Genomic DNA, 22630 nt, shown 5'->3' with positions numbered 1-22630 from the left:
CTGCGGGTGATAAGCTGAACTGAAATTCAGATGCGTGCCCAAGGCTTCATGCAACTGCTGCCAGAAATGAGAGGTGAACTGCGTTCCTCTGTCTGACACTATCTTCTTTGGCACACCATGAAGACAAATGATCCGAGACATATACAACTCTGCCAATACTGCACTGTTGTAACTGGTCTTGACAGGTATGAAGTGGGCTGACTTGGTCAAACGGTCCACTACTACCCAAATGGAATCGTAGCCGGCTCGAGTGCGAGGCAATCCGACTATGAAATCCATACCGATTTCATCCCATTTCCACCGAGGGATCTGCAACGGTTGCAACAATCCAGCTGGTCTCTGGTGCTCTGCCTTAATTCTTCGACAACTATCGCACTTAGCCACATGCTCTGCGATTTCCCTCTTCATTCCGTACCACCAGAATTTCTTCTTCAGATCCTGATACATCTTCTCACTACCAGGGTGAATCGAATAGGCTGTCTCATGAGCTTCCTTAAGGATCAACTCTCGAATAGACTGGACATTGGGAACACACAAGCGGTCTTTGAACCATATCACGCCTTCTGCATCTTCTCGAAAATCTTTGCCTCTGCCATCTAGAATCAGTCGCCGGATCTCACTGATTTTCTCATCATTCTTCTGCGCTTCTTTGATTTCGCGCTCTAAGGTAGGTTCCAACTCAACTGTGACTCCTCGCGAAATGTTCAGGGATCCGAGACTCAACCTGTCAAACTCTTTGGCCAACTCATAAGGCATCGGTCGAGCAACCATCAGATTGACTTGACTCTTTCTGCTCAAAGCATCTGCCACTACGTTTGCTTTGCCTGGATGGTAATGAATCTCCAACTCATAGTCTTTGATCAACTCTAACCATCTTCGCTGCCTCATGTTCAACTCTGACTGAGTGAATATGTACTTCAGACTCTTGTGGTCTGTGTAAACGTCACATTTCTGTCCATACAGATAGTGCCTCCATGTCTTCAGTGCGTGAACCACTGCTGCCAACTCTAGATCATGGATTGGGTAATTCTTCTCATGAACCTTCAACTGTCGGGACGAGTAAGCCACAACTCTTCCCTCTTGCATCAACACACATCCCAAACCTGTGTAGCAAGCATCACAATACACCGAGAAGGGCTTGTGCACATCAGGCAAGATTAGGATAGGCGAGGTAGTCAACTTCTCTTTCAGCGCTTCAAAGGCCTCTTGACATTTCTGGGTCCACTTGAACTCAACTTTGTTGCCTAGCAACGCTGTCATTGGTTTTGCAATCTTCGAAAACCCTTCAATGAATCGCCGATAGTATCCGGCCATTCCAATGAAGCTCTTGATTCCTCGGACATCTGTTGGCGCTTTCCAGTTCAAAATGTCTGCCACTTTCTTCGGATCCACAGTCAATCCTTCTTTGTTGATTATGTGACCCAAGAACAGGACTTCGCTGATCCAGAACTCACACTTGCTCAACTTTGCGTACAACTGGTGCTCTCGCAATCTCTGCAATACCATCCTCAAATGATCTGCATGCTCTTCTTCGCTTTGAGAATAAACCAGAATATCATCAATGAATACCACCACAAACTTATCAAGGTAATCCATGAATACACTGTTCATCAAGTTCATAAAGAATGCTGGCGCATTGGTCAAACCAAAAGACATCACTGTGAACTCATACAAACCATATTTGGAAATGAATGCCGTCTTCGGAATGTCCGAAGGTCGGATCCTGAGCTGATGATAACCTGACCTCAGATCTATCTTGGAGAACACACTGGCTCCTCTCAACTGGTCGAACAGATCTTCTATTCTGGGCAAAGGATACTTGTTCTTGATCGTGACCTCATTCAAAGCTCGATAATCGATACACATCCTTTTGGTGCCATCTTTCTTCTCCACAAACAGGACAGGGGCGGCCCAAGGCGAGGTGCTTGGCCGAATGTAACCTTTCTCTGACAGCTCATCAATTTGCTTCTTAAGTTCAACCAACTCTGGTCCAGATATTCTGTAAGCTCTCTTAAAGATAGGGGCGGTTCCAGGAAGAAGCTCTATGGCAAACTCAACTTTCCGCTCTGGTGGCATACCCGGTAAATCCTTTGGAAACACATCTGGGAATTCAGACACAACTTTGATACTCTCAATTGGATCTGCTTCACTGCTATCGACAGCCATCTGATAACAACCTCCTTTCTTCGGCTCAGACGGGACTAACTCGGTCGCCACTTCTTCTCCTAGTGGGGACACCAACTTGATTGTCCTTTTATCACAACTGATAACTGCCTGATACTTATCTAGCCAATTCATCCCTAGGATGACATCTATTCCCTGAGTACCCATTACTATAAGGTTGGCGGGAAACGCTATCCCCCTTATTTCCACACTTATATTCAAACAAATGCTATCGGCTCGAATTCTACCACCGGCTGAGTCAATTTGAATGGGGGTTGACATGGTAGTAATTGGAAGATTATGTGCTTCTACCCATGATGCAGTAATGAAAGAATGCGTTGCTCCAGTATCAAATAACACTTCTGCAATATGGGAGTCGACTGGGAACATACCTACTATCATGCCGGGGGTCTCCTGAACTGCTTCAGCTTCCAAATGGTTCAGCCTTCCATGATTATAGCGCGGCTGAGAGCGATTGCCTGATCCAGGCTGAGGCACATTCTGCTTTGCTGGGGCATTGGGGCCTGACTGCTGCTGGGCTGCCTTCTTCGGACATTGCATCACCCAGTGGCCTTGCTCTCCACAGTGGAAACACGCCCTGTTCCAACCTGAGCTGGTGCTGCCTGACTGTTCTGCTGATTTGCTGGGCAGGAAGACGAGGGGCCTGCTGATTCTGCCTTTGAAACTGACCTCCTGACTGATTGCTCTGACGGTTCTGGTACTGGTTCTGAGGGTACTGCCTTTGAAACTGCTGATGCTGCTGAGGTGGACGCTGGTTCTGCCTGAACTGCTGGGGTTGATTGCCTGAAAAACGAGGGCGGCTGCTGCTTCCAGGCTGGGGTCCACTGATCTTGCGCTTACGATATTCCATCTCCTTGCGCTTTCTCTCCGTCATGATTGCTCTGTCAATCAGGTGCTGGAATGTCGGGAAGGTGTGATTCATCAGTTGATACTGCAGGGGGTCGACCAAGCCTCTCAGAAAACGGTATTGTCGCTTGGCGTCAGTGTTGACATCCTCAGGAGCATAGCGAGACAATTGCAGAAACCTGTCTCGATACTCACTGACAGATGATGACCCTTGCTTAAGGGCCAGGAACTCCTCCTTCTTCACTGTCATCAGACCTGCAGGCACGTGGTACTGACGAAAGCTACCTCTGAATTCTTCCCAGGTGATGGTGTCGGGGTTGGCATGGGTGGCGAGGTAAGACTCCCACCATGACTGGGCTGCTCCTCTCAACAGACGGGGACCATACAGAACTTTCTCCCTGTCATCGCACTGAGCGGTATGCAACTCCCGCTCCATAGTGCGCAGCCAATCTTCAGCGTCCATAGGGTCAGAAGAATGAGCAAACGTTGGTGGATGACCTCTCATGAATTCAGCACGCTTGTCTCTGGGCATCTGAGGCATCTGAGGCTGGGGTGGTGCTTGCTGCTGCTGCTGCTGCTGCTGCTGCTGAATGGCGGCCAAGGTCTGACCGATGGCCTGAACTGCCTGAGTCTGCATCAGAAACATCTGCTCGATCGACATCGGGGGCGGGGGCGGCAGCTGCTGCTGGGGCGCCTCATCTCGTTGACCGGCTTGCTCCTGCTGAGCACGCCTTCCTCCTCTACGCCTGTTCTCTGACATCTGCAGAATGCAACCACACATCAGAACTGATCTGGCAGATCTTGCAGCATAAGAAAAGAGTATAGAATTCTTCAACAGCACTGAACAGATGAGCATCTTCACTGATCTCCAACACAGACCACACAGCTTCTCAGATAAAGAGGAAAGGAGAATAAAGGGTTTCCCAACTATATAACTAACTCCATTAACATAATAGGTAAACCAAAATGCAGGGGATACCCACACTCTGGTGACAATCATTACAAAGATCCAAACCAAACATAGTTCATCATGACAAACATAAATGCACAGGATATAGCAAACTACCCTGTCTAACTAAGACTAACTAAGACCGAGATTAACGCTAAGACTGAAGCTTCTATGTATATATTTCGTATTAATTACAAGATCCAACTCTAGCGATCTATGGTTCTAGATCTATCTTGGTCTTGCAGTCGGGATTGCCATAAGGCTGGTGTCCACGCTGAGGTGAGCGGTACGGGTGCTGAGTCCCGACGGGAGCGGGGGAACCACCATCCAGATGACGACGTTCCGCGCGCTCAGCCCGCAGCAGGGCGATCTCAGCAAGAGCCCTACTCAGCTCATCTAATGCATGGTCCAGCTCCGTGTTTAGCACGGCGGCTAGGTTGACTGTGCTGCTCAACCTAGGATTGCCCTCACCGACAGGCGAGACAATCACGCCTCCTGTGCTGCCAGATGGACGGCGGGGGTAATACTTCAGGTCAAGACCGTCAGCTGCCCCACCGAAAACCGAGCAGTAGTGCGAAAGCGCACGCCGTGCAGCATCTTGCATGGCTGCCTCAGCTGAGTCCCGTTCAGAGATAGAATAGTGCTCTGAGCAGGCCTCTGCACCCTGGAGACTGTCCTCCGGGCAGCGCACCAAGCAAGTTGCCTCCCAGCGGTCCGGGTAGACCCCGCGACTATGCTGGTAGACCACACAGCGATACTCGACGGACCAAGTATGCCGGTCAAATGCCCGACGTAGCAGGGTGTCGAGCGCATCGTGGAAGTGACACCCGCGAGCAGCGTCGCGAGTGATGGGTCGAGCAACCCATCCTTCCGGCTCAAGGTTAGCAGAGAAGTCGGTGTCGTGGCTCGAGCTGTCGTCGCCATCTCCGTCGTCTGGGTCTCCTCCAGCAGCTACTCCAGAAGCTGGGGCGCCCAGTGGTGATGCAGGGGGCGGCTCCAGAGGAAGCACAGGGGAGCAGCTCCTCACAGACTCTATCTCCTGGTGGAGCGAGAAAGAAGAGCTCTGCTGCTCCTGTCGTCGACGCTCCTGCTCCTCACGCAGGCGGTGGTGTAGTCTCTCCAAGTGGCTGGACTGTCCGGCCACGGGACGGCGAAGCGGACGCTCAGCAAGGCGGGAGGGTAAGAAGGGGATGACTGACTTTCGTGCAGTGTGTCTAAGTCGAGCCATCTACAAAAGACATCGCAAGCAAAAGGGTGAGAACAGAATTAATATGACCAGCAAGTAATAAGTAAATGAAGGATTAGAATAAAACATGATTTTCAGCAAGGTATAATATATAGTAGAACATAGGTTTGGTCGGTAGGACCAACTTTTGAAGGGATATCAAAGTCAAGGAAGGGACAGAGGTCTATAGTCCTTAGAACGACCATTCTACTCTAGGTTAGCGGTCCTACAGTCAGCACGGCTTTGATACCACTTATGTCACACCCGGTTTTAGAAGGCAAACCGAATGCGAACCATGTACGTGCCAGGATCAGTTATTCACGTACACAGCAGTTACATAATATGGACATCATCACACAGTGCTTAAAATAGTATTAAAAAGGGAAATAGTCGATTACATCATACGTCTGAGACGTCCATATAGTTCATACAATAAATCAAAGTGCGGAAAAGAAACGTAGATAACGCGGCCTTCACAGGCAGCCGACTGGGGGTTGCCACTAACCCACACCTAGAATTCGTCGTAGTCTTGGAACTCCTGGAAGTCTCCTTCCACAGCTTCATCTTCGCCTGAGCAGTGGTTGCAATGCTGACAACCTGGGGGGGGGGGGGGGGTTTGGTGTGTAGAGCAAGGGTGAGTATACATCAACATACTCAGCAAGTATCCTGTTTGGCTGTAGTGGACTAGCTTTATGTGGGGATAAGTCAAGCAGTTGCTTTTAGTTGGTCAGGTTATTACTTACTAGTAGAAAGCCAGGTTTTAGCATTAACCCAAGTTATTAGCCCAATGCATCCTTTCCAAACGGAAAGAATACCACTTACCAATACCATAATCGTAATCAGAACCATCAATCTCATTGCCACCTGTACCGAAGTATCTCTGATCAAGTACCACTAATCACTGGAGCTCCCTTGGCCGCTCATAACCGTGAGCACGGCTGATATATCAGTTTTCAAACACTCTGCAGAGGTTGTGCACTTTACCCACAAGCCGTGATTCCCTCTCTGGCCCGGGCTTGCAAGACCCTTATTCACTCCCGAGGTGAATGGCCAGGGATTCACTACGAAGCCTTTACAAAGATTCCCCGGGGCTGTAGCCACCCGTTAGGTTTCCTAAATGCACCGCACTCCTCCCCAAGGGGCGAACCCAAACTTGGCAGAGCGAGCCGCATACACCGAGCCCTATTGACGGCACGACGGCTAAGTGAACTACACCCCGGATCCTCTAATTATTCAGCTAAGGGCACCCCATTCCACCCTTATGGTTGCACTGTTTTCCCGGGCGGTCATCCATAGAACAGGTCCTTACGGAGAGGCACTCGAGAAACCGCTCGAGCCCCCTTGAAGACCACAAGTACCACATCATAATAAGAGAAGGGAAAACAGCGTATCATAGATAATCTCATCATGTTCATTGATTAGAGTTAAGCAATAGCATAAAGCTAAACAGTAATAATCCAACCCAGATAGGTAAACAAGGACATGGATAACAAAACTAGTCAATCCTTAGGCATGAATGTGTAAAGCGGGAGGTGAATTAAATAATGAATAGGACAGAGATAGGTCAAAGGACACTTGCCTCCACCAACCGACTGCTGCTCAGGGGCTTCTCCTGCGAATTCCTCGGGCTCCTCAACCGGATCGTTCTCTATGCGAGCGCAAACATACATACATCCATCCACACATTTAATACAAAAGAACAGTACACCATACAAGGGAACAAATAAAGCGAATATGCATCAAGTATGACATTTGACATTGCATTTGTTATGGTTAGAAAGAAACGGGGAAAGGGTCTCGCAGGGGGTTAAATCTTATGCACTAATGATTAGTTAAACTATGCACTCTAGTTTCAATAGGTTCCTAACAAAAGAATTCTGTTATATGCACTAGTGGGAACCTAATCATTTTAAGTTGATCAACATCGCACGAGATAAACAATTAACTACATGAATCACTTAGCATAACGGAATTTTAAATCAAGCTTCATATTTCAATAACATTAACAATGCTTAGCCTACCTAAAATAAAATAACTATGATCACAGAAAGTAAATAAAATAAAATAAAATAAAATAAAAACAGAGGGGGGCGGTTGAACCGGCCCTAGGGGCGGTTGAACCGGCCGGCTGGGCGGCCGAGCACGCAGGGGCGGGGGCGCGGCCGGGCGGGCGGCCAGGGCGCGGCCAGGCGCGGCTGGGGGCGCCCAGGGGCGGCTGGGGGCGCGGCCGGGGCTGGCCAGGGCGTGGCCGGGGGCTGGCCGAGCCGGCCATGGCGGCGGCCATGGCGCCGAGCGGCGAGGGGAAAGGGGAGGGGGAATGGGGGAGGGGGGGAGAGGGGGAGGGGGCCTCACCGGGGACGGGGACGGGGCGGGGCGGCCGAGCGGGGCGGCCGATCGGCGACGGGGCAGGGGCGGCGCTAGGGCAGGGGGCGGCGCTAGGGCAGGGGGTAGGGGCGGCGGCGGCTTAGGGTGGGGGAGAGAAAATGAGAGAAAATGAGAGGGAGGGAGAGAGAATTGGGAAAAAAGGGAGGTGGGGGGCGGTTGGGCCTGCCAAGGCCCAAGAGGGGGCGCCAGGGGCGGCTGGGCCGGCCGGGGTCGGCCCACGGCGCGGGAGAGAGAGAAAAAAAAGGAGAGAGAAAGAGAGAGAAAAAGAAAGAAAAGATCTTCTCCTCATTTTCGAAATCCGATCTTTCTACATGAATGCATTTGCACTTCCAAAGCAATCAAAAGAAATGCAAGGTTCGGCATGGTGCATCAAACAGCATAAAGTATTTAGGGTTTTCTTACACGGGAAATCCAAACCGAATCCCGCTAGAACTTTGGAAAAGGTCAAGGTTTAGCGAGGGGAAAAAGAAAAAGAAAAGGTAACGCCCGAATTTTGGCGAGTAAAGAAAAGAAAAAATTCAACTGCAAAATTCGGGGCGTTACAGAACTCGTGCTTGATCCCTTCCTCCTCAAGGAACTCCTCCACTTGAAGGTTCTTGAACTCGGACCCGTTGTCGCTCCTTATCTTCTTCACCTTGAGCTCAAAGTCATTTTGAGCTCTCCTGAGGAAGCACTTGAGGGTCCCTTGGGTTTCAGACTTATCCTGCAAAAAGAACACCCAAGTGAAGCGGGAAAAGTCATCAACAATAACTAGACCATACTTACTTCCTCCTATGCTTAGATAGGCGACGGGTCCGAAGAGGTCCATATGTAGCAGCTCCAGGGGTCTTGATGTGGTAATCACATTCTTGTTGTGATGCGCTCCTCCCACCTGTTTACCTGCTTGACAAGCTGCACAAGGTCTATCTTTTTCGAATTGCACATTAGTTAATCCTATCACGTGTTCTCCCTTTAGAAGCTTGTGAAGGTTCTTCATCCCTACATGTGCTAAGCGGCGATGCCACAGCCAGCCCATGCTAGTCTTAGCAATTAAGCATGCATCTAGAACGGCCTCCTCTTTTGCAAAATCAACTAAATAAAGTTTGCCGTCTAATACACCCTTAAATGCTAGTGAACCATCACACCTTCTAAAGACAGACACATCTACATTTGTGAATAGACAGTTATATCCCATATTGCATAATTGACTAACAGATAGCAAATTATAACCAAGAGACTCAACTAAAAACACATTAGATATAGAGTGCTCATTAGAAATAGCAATTTTACCTAACCCTTTTACCTTGCCTTGATTCCCATCACCGAATATTATTGAATCTTGGGAATCCTTGTTTTTGACGTAGGAGGTGAACATCTTCTTCTCCCCCGTCATATGGTTTGTGCATCCGCTGTCGATAATCCAGCTTGAACCCCCGGATGCATAAACCTGCAAGGCAAATTTAGGCTTGGGTCTTAGGTACCCAACTCATGTTGGGTCCTACAAGGTTAGTGCAAATATCCTTAGGGATCCAAATGCAAGTTTTGTCTCCCTTGCATTTTGCCCCTAACTTCCTAGCAACTATTTTTCTATCCTTTCTACAAATAGCAAAGGAAGCATTCAAAGCATGATATATTGTAGAAGGTTCATTAACTTTCCTAGGAACATTAACAACATTTCTCCTAGGCATATTATGAACAACATTTCTCCTACCAACATTTCTATCATGCACATAGGAGGAACTAGAAGCAAACATGTCATGAGAATCAAAATCATTATAAGCATTATAACTCCTATAAGCATTTCTAGTTTGTCTCCTATCATGGTACAAAAAGGAATGGTTCTTTTTAGCACTACTAGCCATAGGGGCCTTCCCTTTCTCCTTGACGGAGATGGGAGCCTTATGGCTTGTTAAGTTCTTGGCTTCCCTCTTGAAGCCAAGCCCATCCTTAATTGAGGGATGTCTTCCAATTGTGTAGGCATCCCTTGCAAATTTTAACTTATCAAATTCACTTTTGCTAGTCTTAAGTTGGGCATTAAGACTAGCCAATTCATCATTTAGTTTGGAAATTGAAACTAGGTGTTCACTACAGGCATCAACATCGAAATCTTTACACCTCTTACAGATTGTAACATGCTCTACACAAGAATTAGTTTTTCTAGCTACTTCTAGTTTAGCATTTAAATCATCATTAACATTTTTTAAAGAAGCAATGGTTTCATGACAAGAAGATAATTCACTAGAGATCATTTCATTCCTTTTAATTTCTAGAGCAAGAGATTTTTGTGCACTAACAAATTTATCATGCTCCTCATATAAAAGATCCTCTTGTTTTTCTAGTAATCTATTCTTGTCATTCAAAGCATCAATCAACTCATTAATCTTATCAATTTTAGATCTATCTAACCCCTTGAATAAGCATGAGTAATCTATCTCATCATCATCCCTAGACTCATCCTCACTTGAAGAAGCATAAGTATTAGTATCATGAGTGCTTACTTTCTTCTCCCTTGCCATGAGACAAGTGTGACGCTCGTTGGGGAAGAGAGATGACTTGTTGAAGGCGGTGACGGCGAGTCCTTCATTGTCGGAGTCGGAGGAGGAGCAATCCGAATCCCACTCCTTTCCGATATGTGCCTCGCCCTTGGCCTTCTTGTAATGCTTCTTCTTCTCCCTTTTGTTCCCCTTTTCCTGGTCACTTTCATTATCGGGACAGTTAGCAATGAAATGACCAATCTTACCACATTTGAAGCACGAGCGCTTCTCCTTTGTCTTGGTCTTGCTTGGCTGTCCCTTGCGACCCTTAAGCGTCGTCTTGAAGCGCTTAATGATGAGGGCCATCTCCTCATTATTTAGCCCGGCTGCCTCAACTTGCGCCACCTTGCTCGGTAGTGCCTCCTTGCTCCTCGTTGCCTTGAGAGCAATGGGTTGAGGCTCATGAATAGGACCATTCAACGTGTCGTCCACATATCTTGCCTCCTTGATCATCATTCGCCCGCTTACGAACTTCCCAAGAACTTCTTCGGGCGACATCTTGGTGTACCTAGGATTTTCACGAATATTGTTCACCAAATGAGGATCAAGAATGGTAAAGGACCTTAGCATTAGGCGGACGACGTCGTGGTCCGTCCATCGCGTGCTTCCGTAGCTCCTTATTTTGTTGATAAGGGTCTTGAGCCGGTTGTATGTTTGAGTTGGCTCCTCGCCCCTTATCATTGCGAACCGTCCAAGCTCGCCCTCCACCAACTCCATCTTGGTGAGCAAGGTGACATCATTCCCCTCATGAGAGATCTTGAGGGTGTCCCAGATCTGCTTGGCATTGTCCAAGCCGCTCACCTTATGGTACTCGTCCCTGCACAAAGAGGCTAGCAACACAGTAGTAGCTTGTGCATTTTTATGAATCTGTTCATTAATAAACATGGGACTATTCGTACTATCAAAGTGCATTCCACTCTCTACAATCTCCCATATGCTAGGTTGGAGAGAGAACAAGTGACTACACATTTTGTGACTCCAAAATCCGTAGTCCTCTCCATCAAAATGAGGAGGTTTACCAAGTGGAATAGATAATAAATGAGCATTAGTACTTTGAGGAATACGAGAGTAATCAAAAGAAAAGTTCGAATTGACCGGTTTCTTTCTCTCGTAGTCGTTGTGGTCGTCGTCCTTTTGGGAGGAAGTAGACTCATCGCTGTCGTAGTAGACGATCTCCTTGATGCGTCTTGTCTTCTTCTTCTTCCCATCTTTGCGTCTGTGGCCCGAGCCCGAGTCGTTGGACTTGTCATCCTTTGGCTCGAAGGACTCCTTCTCCTTATCGTTGATCACGATTCCCTTCCCCTTAGGATCCATTTCTTCGGGCGGTTAGTCCCTTTCTTGAAGAGAACGGCTCTGATACCAATTGAGAGCACCTAGAGGAGGGGTGAATAGGTGATCCTATGAAACTTAAACTTATAGCCACAAAAACTTGTTAAGTGTTAGCACAATAATTGCCAAGTGGCTAGAGAGGAATCTCAATCAAAACACAATACCACAAAAGATCAATCACAGAGATGGCACAGTGGTTTATCCCGTGGTTCGGCCAAGACCAACGCTTGCCTACTCCACGTTGTGGCGTCCCAACGGACGAGGGTTGCAATCAACCCCTCTCAAGCGGTCCAAAGACCAACTTGAATACCACGGTGTTTTGCTTTGCCTTTCAATATCCCGTTTGCGAGGAATCTCCACAACTTGGAGTCTCTCGCCCTTACAATTGAAGTTCACAAAGAAATACGGAGTAAGGGAGGGAAGCAACACACACAAATCCACAGCAAGATGTGCACACACACGACCAAGAATCGAGCTCAAGAGACTATCTCAAAGTTCTCACTAGAACGGAGCTCGAATCACTGAGAATGACAAATGAATGCGCAAAGACTGAGTGTGGATGATCAAGAATGCTCTAAGGTTGCTTGGTGTACTCCTCCATGCGCCTAGGGGTCCCTTTTATAGCCCCAAGGCAGCTAGGAGCCGTTGAGAGCAAATCTGGAAGGCCATCCTTGCCTTCTGTCATCGGGCGCACCGGACAGTCCGGTGCACACCGGACACTGTCCGGTGCCCGATTTCCTTCCTAAAATGGCGCAGCCGACCGTTGCAGATCTGGGAGCCGTTGGCGCACCGGACATGTCCGGTGCACACCGGACAGTCCGGTGCCCCCTTCCGACCGTTGGCTCGGCCACGTGTCGCGCGCGGATTCCGCGGCCGACCATTGGCCCGGTCGACCGTTGGCTCACCGGACAGTCCGGTGCACACCGGACAGTCCGGTGCACACCGGACAGTCCGGTGCACACCGGACAGTCCGGTGAATTATAGCCGTACGTCGCCAGTGAAATTCCCGAGAGCGGCCACTTCGCTCGAGGCAGCCTGGCACACCGGACACTGTCCGATGCACCACCGGACAGTCCGGTGCTCCAGACCGAAACTGCCTTTTGGCTGTACACATCCAACTTCTCTCTGAATCGATTTCTCCTGTTTCTAGCACTTAGACACAAAACATTAGTCTTCAAACCAATGTACTAAGGCTTAGAAACATACCTTTACTCTTGATTTTCACTTTGTCCATCCATGGGCATAGATTCACATTTGAGCACTTGTGTTGTCACTCAATCACCAAAATACTTAGAAATGGCCCAAGGGCACATTTCCCTTTCACTAAGACACCAGACTGTCCGGTGCACATCGGACTGTCCGGTGCTACCCAAACAGCAGCACAAACTTGCTTTTTCTTCCTTTTCTTCTTCGCTTGATTTCAACTCTTGGGAGGACCTTCCTGTGACTTAGACAAACACATTTAGAATATAATTCAATTGACTAAGTCCCAGAAGATTACCTCTTTTTATATCTTCTCCCAGCTTTTCTGTTTCACCTCAAACAGAGCTCCAAATGACACGTTTCTACAAACATGGTTAGAGAGCAAAACCAAAGTGCCATATGCGTAGTAGAAGGTGTATGCAACATATTTGAACACTCAAACCTGCATACTTAACCTTCTTCACGGTTTTGCTTCTTTTAGCCTGTTTGAGGTCGATGTTGGACTCCAAAACTCCAAGTCTCTAAGACTTGATCTAGGTTGCCATCTATGAGCTCCAACACCCTGCAAAGGTCACACAGAACATATCCAAACACAGGAACAACCTAAACTAAAAGTCATAGTAAACTTAGCTCTTGTGGGTTGCTTCCAGGTTCTGGCTTTGACACTACTCCACCTTCTAGTGACTTTGTTCTTCATCTTGAGCTTGACCTTGAGCCTTGACTTACACCACATAACTATAGGTGTCACCTCATTGGTTGTAAGTCACGTCCTTAAGTAGTGATCCTCGATGCACCATAGCTCTGCTCAACTCGATCAACCTTGACTTTGCAAGTCTTCTTCTTCACCCCTGGCTTTGGGTTCCTCGGCCTCCTTGACCTTCTCCCATGCACTCGGTGCCTCGAAGCTCTTCTTGCCTCCATCCTTGGTTTGACCAGTTGTCTCCAAGATATGCACACCAAGTCTCACATAAGCAATGTTCTCCTTTACTTGTGATGTCCACAACCATAATCAACTCAGACTTTAGACCATCACGCTTGAACACTTGTGTTGAACTCTACAAGCTTTGCACTCAGAACCTATTCAACACTTAGTACACCTGTTAGTCTTTTAATTGGGTTGTCATCCAAACACCAAAACCCACAAGGGATCTTTCAAGTACGAGTCATGAACCTTGTATTGGCTAGAAGAAAGTGAATGAGAATCAAGAAAATGTGTGTCAGACCCATGAGACTCCTCTTTTCTCCTTCCCCCTTTTCCCGTGCACCAACCAGGTCGCTGGCTATGCCAACCAGATGTGAGCCCCTTCCCGGTCTCATTCTCATTTAAACCAAACGTGACAACCAAATCGCCAGAACGACCAGGTCGCCACGTTCAGCTCAGGAGGACGAAGAGCGAGAACCACTTCGCTACTACCGCAAAACATGCACCACCTCTCAAAAAACCTCCTAGCGCATCTAAGAATGGACCCTAAGGAAAAAGGAAGGATGCAGAGTTTAAAACAGATAATATTATACATAAGATCACAGTCAGGACATCTAAAGATAGTCATTACAAAACATTACAATGAACGCCGACTAAGAATGGGTGGACGGACCACCGGCGAGTGGTCCCAGGCTCCAGGGGTCGATCAGGAGGAACTTCACATTGACCCGGCCCACGATCGACCGGGCGTGGGGATGGACCTGCACCTCAATGGCACCCAGCTCCTCGTCACTTCAACCGGCGGCGAAGCCTTCCGCGATCACACCAGAGTCGATTTCATCGAAATGGGAGACCATCTGTCCCAGGGCAAGGATGCTCCCGTGATATGCTCCCTCGACGACCACGTGCTCCACATGATCGGACAGCGCTCGCAGCCGATTGATTAGAGGGACCTCGATCGGCGGTGGAGAAGAAAGGTGAGTGCACACCGAGCCGACGATCGGGTGAAGCACTTGGAGCTCGGCGCTCCGCTCCGAAAGTGAGGTCTCCGCCTGGAGTCTCGAAACAACGGTGCCATCACAAGCAAGCGAGAGCTCTCGTATCCTTCCTTCTGCCACCGTCTTCGCCTCTTCTGCTGCCTTCCTGGCGACCTCAGCTTGGGAAATCATCTTTTAGAGCTCTGAGAAAGAAAGGAAGATAAAGCACCTCGGTGCATCAGGCAACACAAGCAAAGAGGAAGGAGAAGCGCTGACCTCCAGTTGCATTGCGTTCCCTTTGGAGCTCCGAGTTTGCCTCCCCTAGACAGGCGTCGACCTCCCCAAGGTTCGGCGTGGCCCCCTCGGCCCCAAGGCTCATCCCATCGAGGGCCTCTTAGAGTCGGGACCCCTCCTCCCGTAGGTGATCCATGTTGCCCTAAGCATCGTCATGCTCCACGCGTAGGAGCGGCGTCTCGCTCCGAAGCCGGACAGCCTCAGAACAAAGGGTGGTGAGCTCGCGCTCCCACTCCCTGAGCCGAATGGCCCCAGCACGCAACTGCTCCACCTCCTGTTGGGCGGCTAGTAGCGCTTCCTCTCGAGCCACCGACCGCATAAGGAGGCGCTACAAGAAGTAACCTGGTAGTCAGCTTTACATCGATCAAAGGTAACAAAGAAAAACAGCCAGAAGGGGGCACTCACCTAACCAAAAGGAATCAGATCCCGCGTCATCGACGCCCAAGCAATCGAAATCGCCTCCTCGAAGCTACCGAACATGCGCTCGATAGTTTCTAAGCTCGAGTTGGCCCGAGACGAGGCTGACTCGGTCCGCTGCCACTCTTCTGCCTCTGCCCCCCGTCCTTCAGGGAGGGAGAGGGGAAGCCCCCCGTGGATTTCCTCAGATCCCATGGGTACCGCGGCACCTGCGGAAGTCAAGGCAATAGCGGCAGGCGGCGGTGGCACCTAGGGCGCGGCGACCTCCGCGGGCAACAGCGCCAACCCAGAACCCCCTTCACGGGGCGGGGGCGGCGGCGGCAGACCGGCGACCGACCCTGCCGCCACCGAGCGCGCGCCGACAACGACTTCCTCGGCGACCGAAACCTGCCCCGGGCCAGGTGCAGAAGGCGGCGGCTCAAAGAAGGCCGCACCAGGGGCAACCACTCCTGGCACCTCCAGGACGACCAAGGAGGCTGGAGCGTCTGCCACGCGAGGAGCAGTCGCCGCCTCAGCTGGTGGGACGAAGGCGACAGCGAAAGGAGCCGCCCCATCCGGCGCCGGCAGTAAGAGGACCCGAGGGGACGGGGCGCCCCCTTCGCCGCCAAAGCCGCGTCGTTCACAGACTTGCTCGATACGTACATGCTAACCAGAGGAATCTCAAAAAAACATGGAACAAGGGAAAGAGCCGAATGCGAAGGAGAAGCAGAAGCCCAACATACCGAGAGGAGCGCTGTCGGGCAACCGCTTTCCTCTGCGCAACCGCCGAAGGTGTAAGTACAATCAACCTTTTTGAAGGTTTTGGTCATTAAATGACAAAACAAATAAGGTGTCTAACAAGTTTGCTCCAAGTGTATATTTAGTTATTGCAAATTAGGTAGATAAACAGAATACATTTTAAAAGAGGAAGAAACACGGATCAAGGCGATAACTACTAAAACTTGGTTCATACATCGCACTGTGTTTCTGGTGTTTCCAAGAGAAGGCTCTTCGAAATTTACTTTTTCTTGAGTCATAGGATTCACCGTACAATCAAGAGGGATTCGCACAAAGGTATAAAATGTTTGCAAGAGCTCAAAATCTCTACTCTTCAAAATCTATTTTGAAAACCGCATTTCGAATTTGGTTTGCAAAAGTTCAATCCGCTCCAGAGAATTTGCATTTGATACCCTCTCTAGGAAGAAAGGTTGAACCTACCTCAGGGGCAATTCAACCTGACTTCTCCAAAAGAAGTCTCTGGAAAAGTGTGGTTGAACCGGCCCTAGGGTGCGGTTCAACCGGACTCTGTTCCGGAAGTCTCTGGTAAAAAGCGGTTGAACCGGCCTCGCAAACCTCTCTGACAAAATGCGGTTGAACCTCGCCCTGTTGGCTGGTTCAACCGGACTTTATACTCAGACCTCTCTGGAAAATAGCGGTTGAACCGGCCCTAGGGTGCGGTTCAACCGACCTTTAGTCAGAAGGCCGTTCTGATAGGTCTGACCTATCAGACGGTTGAACCGGCCCTGGGTGCGGTTCAACCGACCTTTGCACAGATTTTTCAAATCTTCTGCCCTGAGAGAGGGACACCTATATATACTCCCCTTTCCCTCTCTCTCCTCATTTACTTCAGCCACTCTCCCTGACTTTACTGCTCACCAAACTCAAAACAAGCGCTCTAACTCTATCTCCCACACCTCAAATCGCATCCTCTTCCAACGGTTGGAGGATCTTCGGTGTGAGGTGACGTTCGTTGATTTGTTGTTGGTTTTTCACTCTCCTCCTCCCTCTCCCTCACTTGAGCTCGTTTTGCAAACTTCACTTGTGCGAATTTATTACTCTTGGAACTTTGGTTCCTTGACGGTTTGTGTGTGCTTGGGAGTCTCCAACTTGTGGAAGACCCCAAGAAGTTTGTATCTCCCGCTCGTTGAGCAAGTTTAAGGAAAGGATTTGCCTTGACCTTTGTGGTCGGCTTGTGGAGAAATAGGGTTGGAAAAGTGCGAACACAAGGTTGATTTGTCTCTTCCCTTGTGGTTCGGGTTGATGATGAGTGATTATCAACGAATAGCACTCTGTGGTAGTCTGTGGACTGACCAGAGTGTGAGATTATGTTTTGTGCAACCATATCGGTCGGCTTGTGGTGTGTAGGTGTGGAGCATAGGGATGGTGGTCGACGGCCGAGGTGAAGGTCATACGGGCTCGTGCTGATGGACCGAGAGCGATGAAGGACGAGTGCTGGGTCTTAACTGACGGACCGGAGCAGCCGGGTGGCCAGTCGTCGTGGCTAACACCTGAGACACGCACTCGCGCGAGGACGTGGTGGAGTGAACCGTGTTGCCGGCGCGGTCGAGGACTGGCGGGACACGTGTCTGGTCGTGGAGGACGCGCACGCGGTGCAGTACTCGCGACGGTAGAAGTAGCCCCTCTGACTGCAGCGCATTTATGGCCTGCGCGCCACTCAGCTGGCCACATACTCATGGCCTATCAAATTAGGCCTAAGTACGCAGGCCGCTGGCAGGACACTACAGAGCCAAAGTAGGGATGCAATAGGTAAACAAAAAGTAAAGCAAAGCTGTACGCACTTTTATTACTTCACCGGCTGCTAATAAGTACTAGTAAACAAAAAGTTGCGCGCTTCGCGGCGCCCTGCCGAGCTAAAGTATATGGTGAGTAAAGAATTCCTTACGTTTTTAAAGAAAATGAGATGAGAACATAAGACGCTAGATGAGAAATTGACGATTCTCGTGCAGATGAACGTTGATTCTATTTCCATCCACACCAAAACTAGGACATAACTTGATTGTTCTTTTCCAACCCTGAGCTATTAGCTGTTACATGAAACAGGCATTGAATAGTTTTCACTGAAGCCCATCGACAAAGGTGTGTTCAGACTTCAGAAAAAAAAAGGGAAACAAACTAGTAGGATTTTCCACAGTGAATCAAGCTCCCAGCCCCCAAGAAAAGCCCAAAAATCGCAGCGCTGCCAACGGTGGTTTGCCCAATGTATCTGATCTTTAGCAATCCAGGGATCTGTGCAGCAGAATAACAAACCGGTTAGCATTCATAATAACACCCAAAACAACTCTAAGCTTTTTATTTCAGATAGCATCTCTTGACAGATAAATAGACAAAACCTACATTATGCCATGAGTTCAATAAAGTAAAGGTTATGGAAGTGCACAATCAAGACCTAATCAATTTGAATCCTTTTCACATTGAAGGACAGGGTAATCAATCTTAATACTCTAAAACGCGTGTTTCCCAGTAAAACAGCCCGGCCACGTCAGTCAGAAAATCTCCCTAGTCGGATCAAACTATAAATAAACATGGGACGTTGGATTTACATGTAGGATATCCTTCCACTATGCTTTTGAGTCTTCCAGGACCAGACTACCGACCTATTCCAGTTTTTTATTTTCCTGCACGGAAGGATTTTCCCAAAAGATCTTAAACCAATGGAAGAGAAAACGAAAAAGGACTTAAGAATCTGAAGAACACCGCAAAAGAAGGCATGCAATTTCTCTTTGTTGAGCTCTGGATTCTTTTTCTCCACTTCCATTTTTTTATGTTGTTTGCGCCATGGCTTCTGGACCTTTTCACCGCTGCAGCTAGCCCTAGATGAAGCGCCCGAAAGATTGAGAAGTCAGCCAGCCAGCCGGAGTAGGCGGGTCGCCGGCGGTCCTCACCTTGGCGTTGATCCCGCATCCGCTGCGGAGGATGGACGCCGCGGAGACGAACTTCGTGCCAAACTTGGCGGCAAGAATACTCCGACCTGCAGCTCCGGAAGGTCCCCGCACCTGGCGGCGGCGTAGATCAGCCCCGTCGCTGCCAACCACAGCTCCTCGGAGCATTTCCCTATGCGATCCAGATCTCAATCCTCGCTCCACAGGCTGTTGATTTTTTTTATTCCACCTTCCAGCTCCCTCTCTCCACTCCAGTGCGCCAAAAAATGGAATCGCACCTCTCTCTCCTTACTGCAGCTCATGTGAATTCTATTTTAAGCACGGTGAGTAATCCAGTCTGGCACCACTTCTTCGTCCTTCATTTTTAAATAACTTGATAGCTTTCATCCCACCCCGTGTTGGACATAGCCAAAAATCATGGTGTTCCACGCAACTATATCCTTTGTAGCATGTCACCAAACAGATTGCAAGCGCCATTTAATTGGCTGATAAGAGATGTGCCCAAGTCCCATCAGCTTGGTTCCGCCCCCGAGCCCCGAGAAAACGGAGGAAACAAAATATAAGCACTTTCTGTTAGAAACTACACAAAGATAAAAATACAATAGAAATAAAACAGCGTGCACGGCAACGCCGCACGAAAATTCTAGTTTATTTCCTAGTCTGTTTGGATGCATCAGTATCCAAAAGTTTATGAAATTTGTTGGTCATGAGAAAATGACACAAAAACCAAATATTGGAAGTGAAATGAAATAGAAGCCCTACCACAATGCAATTTTGTATATAATAACGCAAAAGTGTATGCGTACCTTGTATCTGAACGCCTCAAAAGTTCCATAGCAAGCACCTGCAGAGGAAGGAGGAAAAACATGCCAATTAGGGGGTGTTTGAATGCAGTGGAGATAACAGTTAGCGGCTAAAATTAGTTGGAGACATCCAAACACCCTAGCTAATAGTTCAGCTATTAGCTATTTTTAGTAAATTAGTTAATAGTTAGCTAGCTATTTGTTAGTTAGCTAATTCCACTAGCAAATTTTTAGCCAACTAACTATTAGTCCTAGTGCATTCAAACACCCCCTTAGTAACTTGGTACTCATGCTATGGCGTCAGAAAGAAGGAAAAATATACCATTTATTTCTGTGACATTCATATCCTAGGAAGCACGTGGGTACAAGAGCACTTTGAGATCTACCAACTCCCTCATACAAGAATGAGATTTAGGACAGAAAAGACTGCATGCATGCTAATTAGGCTCCCTTAAACACTTTCTAGTGAGCAGAGGGAATATAAGCAACTCTGTTTGAGATACATCTTGAAAGCAACAATTGCATAAGAGTTATTGCACGAAAGAAGCAAGCCAAGCATGTTAGGTACATCCTTGAAGCACTGGTCAACACAGATCCCGTAAAAATATCAACAAAAGTAACTTTCCACAGGCACATCTTTTCTGACTTACAAAACCCGAGTAATGACTATCAAGATAAGACAGTCAGAGACTGGTAGCCTAATACACGACCATATCTGACCCTTAAGTCCTTGTGACCGGTACTCTCTCCACGAGCTAAGTACAAAATCACCAAGCGGAAGGATAACTTTATGACAGCAAATACCAGTAACTCGACATACAGACAATTCCAAATGCTGTCATCTTGACGCTACAATGGAATCCAAATCAGGAATATACTAATCGGTACATTCCAAAGTGGCATTGAACAAGCCTTTGACATTAGAAGTCATTCATTCAGTCAAATCAAAGGCAAATACAAAATCTTACATTTTCCATCCCAAGTTCTAAGCACCAGCAGGAAGTTAACCAAACCACGGCAGACCGAATCAGCAACAGCCCTTAGAGCACAAGCAATTGGGGGCAAACAAACTCCAACTCGAGCATCGATATCTTCCACCTCCAGATGATGCTACCTAAGCACTAGTAACTCTTAACAAAAGCCACCTAGTTATTACATCTGCCGCTAGCTAACCACACAAACCAGGGATGTAGCTACTAGCTAGCTCGAGAAGATTCCTGAAATCGCACACTAATCTACTTCCAACCAAAAAAAAAAACACCGACGGGTGAAGCGGCTCGCACGGACGGATTGATGCTGCAAGCCTAGTGTTTAGGGGTTTAGGGACGAAGGTTACCGACGGCTCCGCCGACCGCGCCACCGATAGCAATTCCGGCACCCACGCGCGCCAGGCAGCTGTCACTCCTCGCCATCACCTCCTCTGATCCTGTTGGGCTTGTAAATAGATCGGATCCGAGTAGAAATAGCTAGATAGCTTAAGTTAGGGTCATTGGGTCCTCGGTTTTTCGCACAGAAGTAAGGGAAAATAGGGTGGGTAGTATACCTGGTGGGAAATCGTCGCCGGCAAAGTGCCCGACGAAGTCTTGCGGCGGCGGCGGCGGTAGCACAGTCGTCGCCGAGACAGAGGAGCGCAAGACGAGGTGGACGGGTGAAGAAAATCAATTGGTAGATTCCTCACCTGGTTTTTTTTTTGGTGTGTGAAAGGGGCCGAGAAATTCCTGCTGGGCCTCGACGGGCCCTTTCAGCCGGGCCGAACGCCTTTCAGAGCATGCACAGAACATCACCAAGCCGGCCCAGGGCTTGAACTGGTTCTGGTCCAGGCTTTTATACGAACGGGAAAAAAGTCTATTATAATCTTTCGGACTATTTGTAATTCGAATTTTCTCCTAAAACTCTAAATCTCTACTGACTATTAAGTCTCAACCGTAGACTGCCCCCGCTCCCCTCCACCCACCGCAAAAATCGGCGCAGTCCGTTCGCCCGCGACCCCGCCGCAATCCCTCCTCCTCCGTGAGCCGGTCGCCGTGGCTCACCATCACCTGACGCAGCTGCTCCGCGGGGATGGACCCGCTGCAGGCGTCGTCGAACACATCGAAGCACTCGGCGAGGCATGCCTCCGACTGCCTGGCGCCCATCTTGCGTGCCGCCACGGCCAGGAACGCCGCGAGGGCGCGAGGCCGATGTCGCCGGTGCCCGCGGCGACGCCCGCGTCCTCCAGGAAGTGCCACGCCTCCGCCTCGTCCACGTTCTGGCCCAGGGAGCGCAGCGCCGTCACGAGCTCGCCCGTGGCGATGCGACCTGCAAGCCTACCGGCCGGGAGCAACAAAGAAGCACGCACGCACATATGAGTTGAGTGAGGCTCGGAGTGCGCGCGCGGTGGATAGGAGTTCGATGGGATGGCGACTTGCCGTCGTCGTCAGTGTCGAACAGGTCGAAGATTTTCTTGCACTCGTCCACCTGTTCCGGCGTCAGCTTCTCCGCCATGTTGCTCACCCGAGCCAACCTCAGCCGCTTCCTCTTGCTATGGATGCTCTCGATGAACAGTGCAGAGCTTTCTTTTATTCTGATTCGATTTCGTCAGATCAAAAGAGTAAACAGCAAATTCCGATCTGGCAGGCCACTGGCCACCTTTTCCTTGTCCTTGTTGGTCATCAGAAAACAACGAGACAATGACCTATAACATCGGTGCACCGCACTTAATCAATTTAAGTGTCGTCGCCCAGTTTTGTTAAAAGAGACGTCTCGTCCACCTCTTGAACAATAAATGAGGAAGAAAAAATGCAAGGCCTCCATGATTCAACCTGTTTGCAGTGACTACTGAAAGAATAAGAATGATTCACGTTGACAGTGATCAAGTTTGGAAATCACTTCAAAAAGAAATTAATTTCAGATATATATCAAGTTGTACATAAAAAATAGCACTG

At 48.8% G+C, this 22630-nt stretch overlaps 1 protein-coding gene and 1 pseudogene across 6 annotated transcripts; both read right to left on the bottom strand.

Annotated features, from left to right (window-relative positions):
* Nucleotides 1-14109: 14109 nt before the first annotated feature.
* Nucleotides 14110-21519, bottom strand: LOC100272875 (uncharacterized). 6 transcript variants are annotated; one of them, XR_559678.4, is made up of 5 exons: nucleotides 21250-21463; nucleotides 19710-19747; nucleotides 15233-18250; nucleotides 14810-15155; nucleotides 14110-14736 (listed from the first exon to the last, which is right to left on the bottom strand). XR_559678.4 is itself a non-coding variant. In XM_008663355.4 (4 exons), the coding sequence occupies exons 2-4, from the start codon at nucleotides 21116-21118 to the stop codon at nucleotides 18137-18139; spliced, it is 228 nt and encodes a 75-aa protein (XP_008661577.1). In that variant the 5' UTR covers nucleotides 21119-21140; nucleotides 21250-21519; the 3' UTR covers nucleotides 17942-18136. The 6 variants fall into 6 exon arrangements, 5 of the variants coding, with proteins under 5 accessions (XP_008661577.1, XP_035818848.1, XP_008661579.1 ...); XM_008663355.4 differs by lacking the exons at nucleotides 14110-14736; nucleotides 14810-15155 and adding an exon at nucleotides 21043-21140 and having other exon boundaries at nucleotides 17942-18250; nucleotides 21250-21519; XM_035962955.1 differs by lacking the exons at nucleotides 14110-14736; nucleotides 14810-15155 and adding an exon at nucleotides 21043-21126 and having other exon boundaries at nucleotides 17942-18250; nucleotides 21250-21434.
* A 106-nt stretch (nucleotides 21520-21625) lies between these two features.
* LOC103642941 (probable calcium-binding protein CML9) lies at nucleotides 21626-22236 on the bottom strand (annotated as a pseudogene).
* Nucleotides 22237-22630: the final 394 nt, after the last annotated feature.

Source organism: Zea mays, chromosome 10, assembly GCF_902167145.1.
Source record: "Zea mays cultivar B73 chromosome 10, Zm-B73-REFERENCE-NAM-5.0, whole genome shotgun sequence".
In the NCBI taxonomy this organism is placed as follows: domain Eukaryota; kingdom Viridiplantae; phylum Streptophyta; class Magnoliopsida; order Poales; family Poaceae; genus Zea; species Zea mays.
Note: the sequence above shows the minus strand (reverse complement) of the source record. Positions and strands in the feature narration are given on the sequence as shown.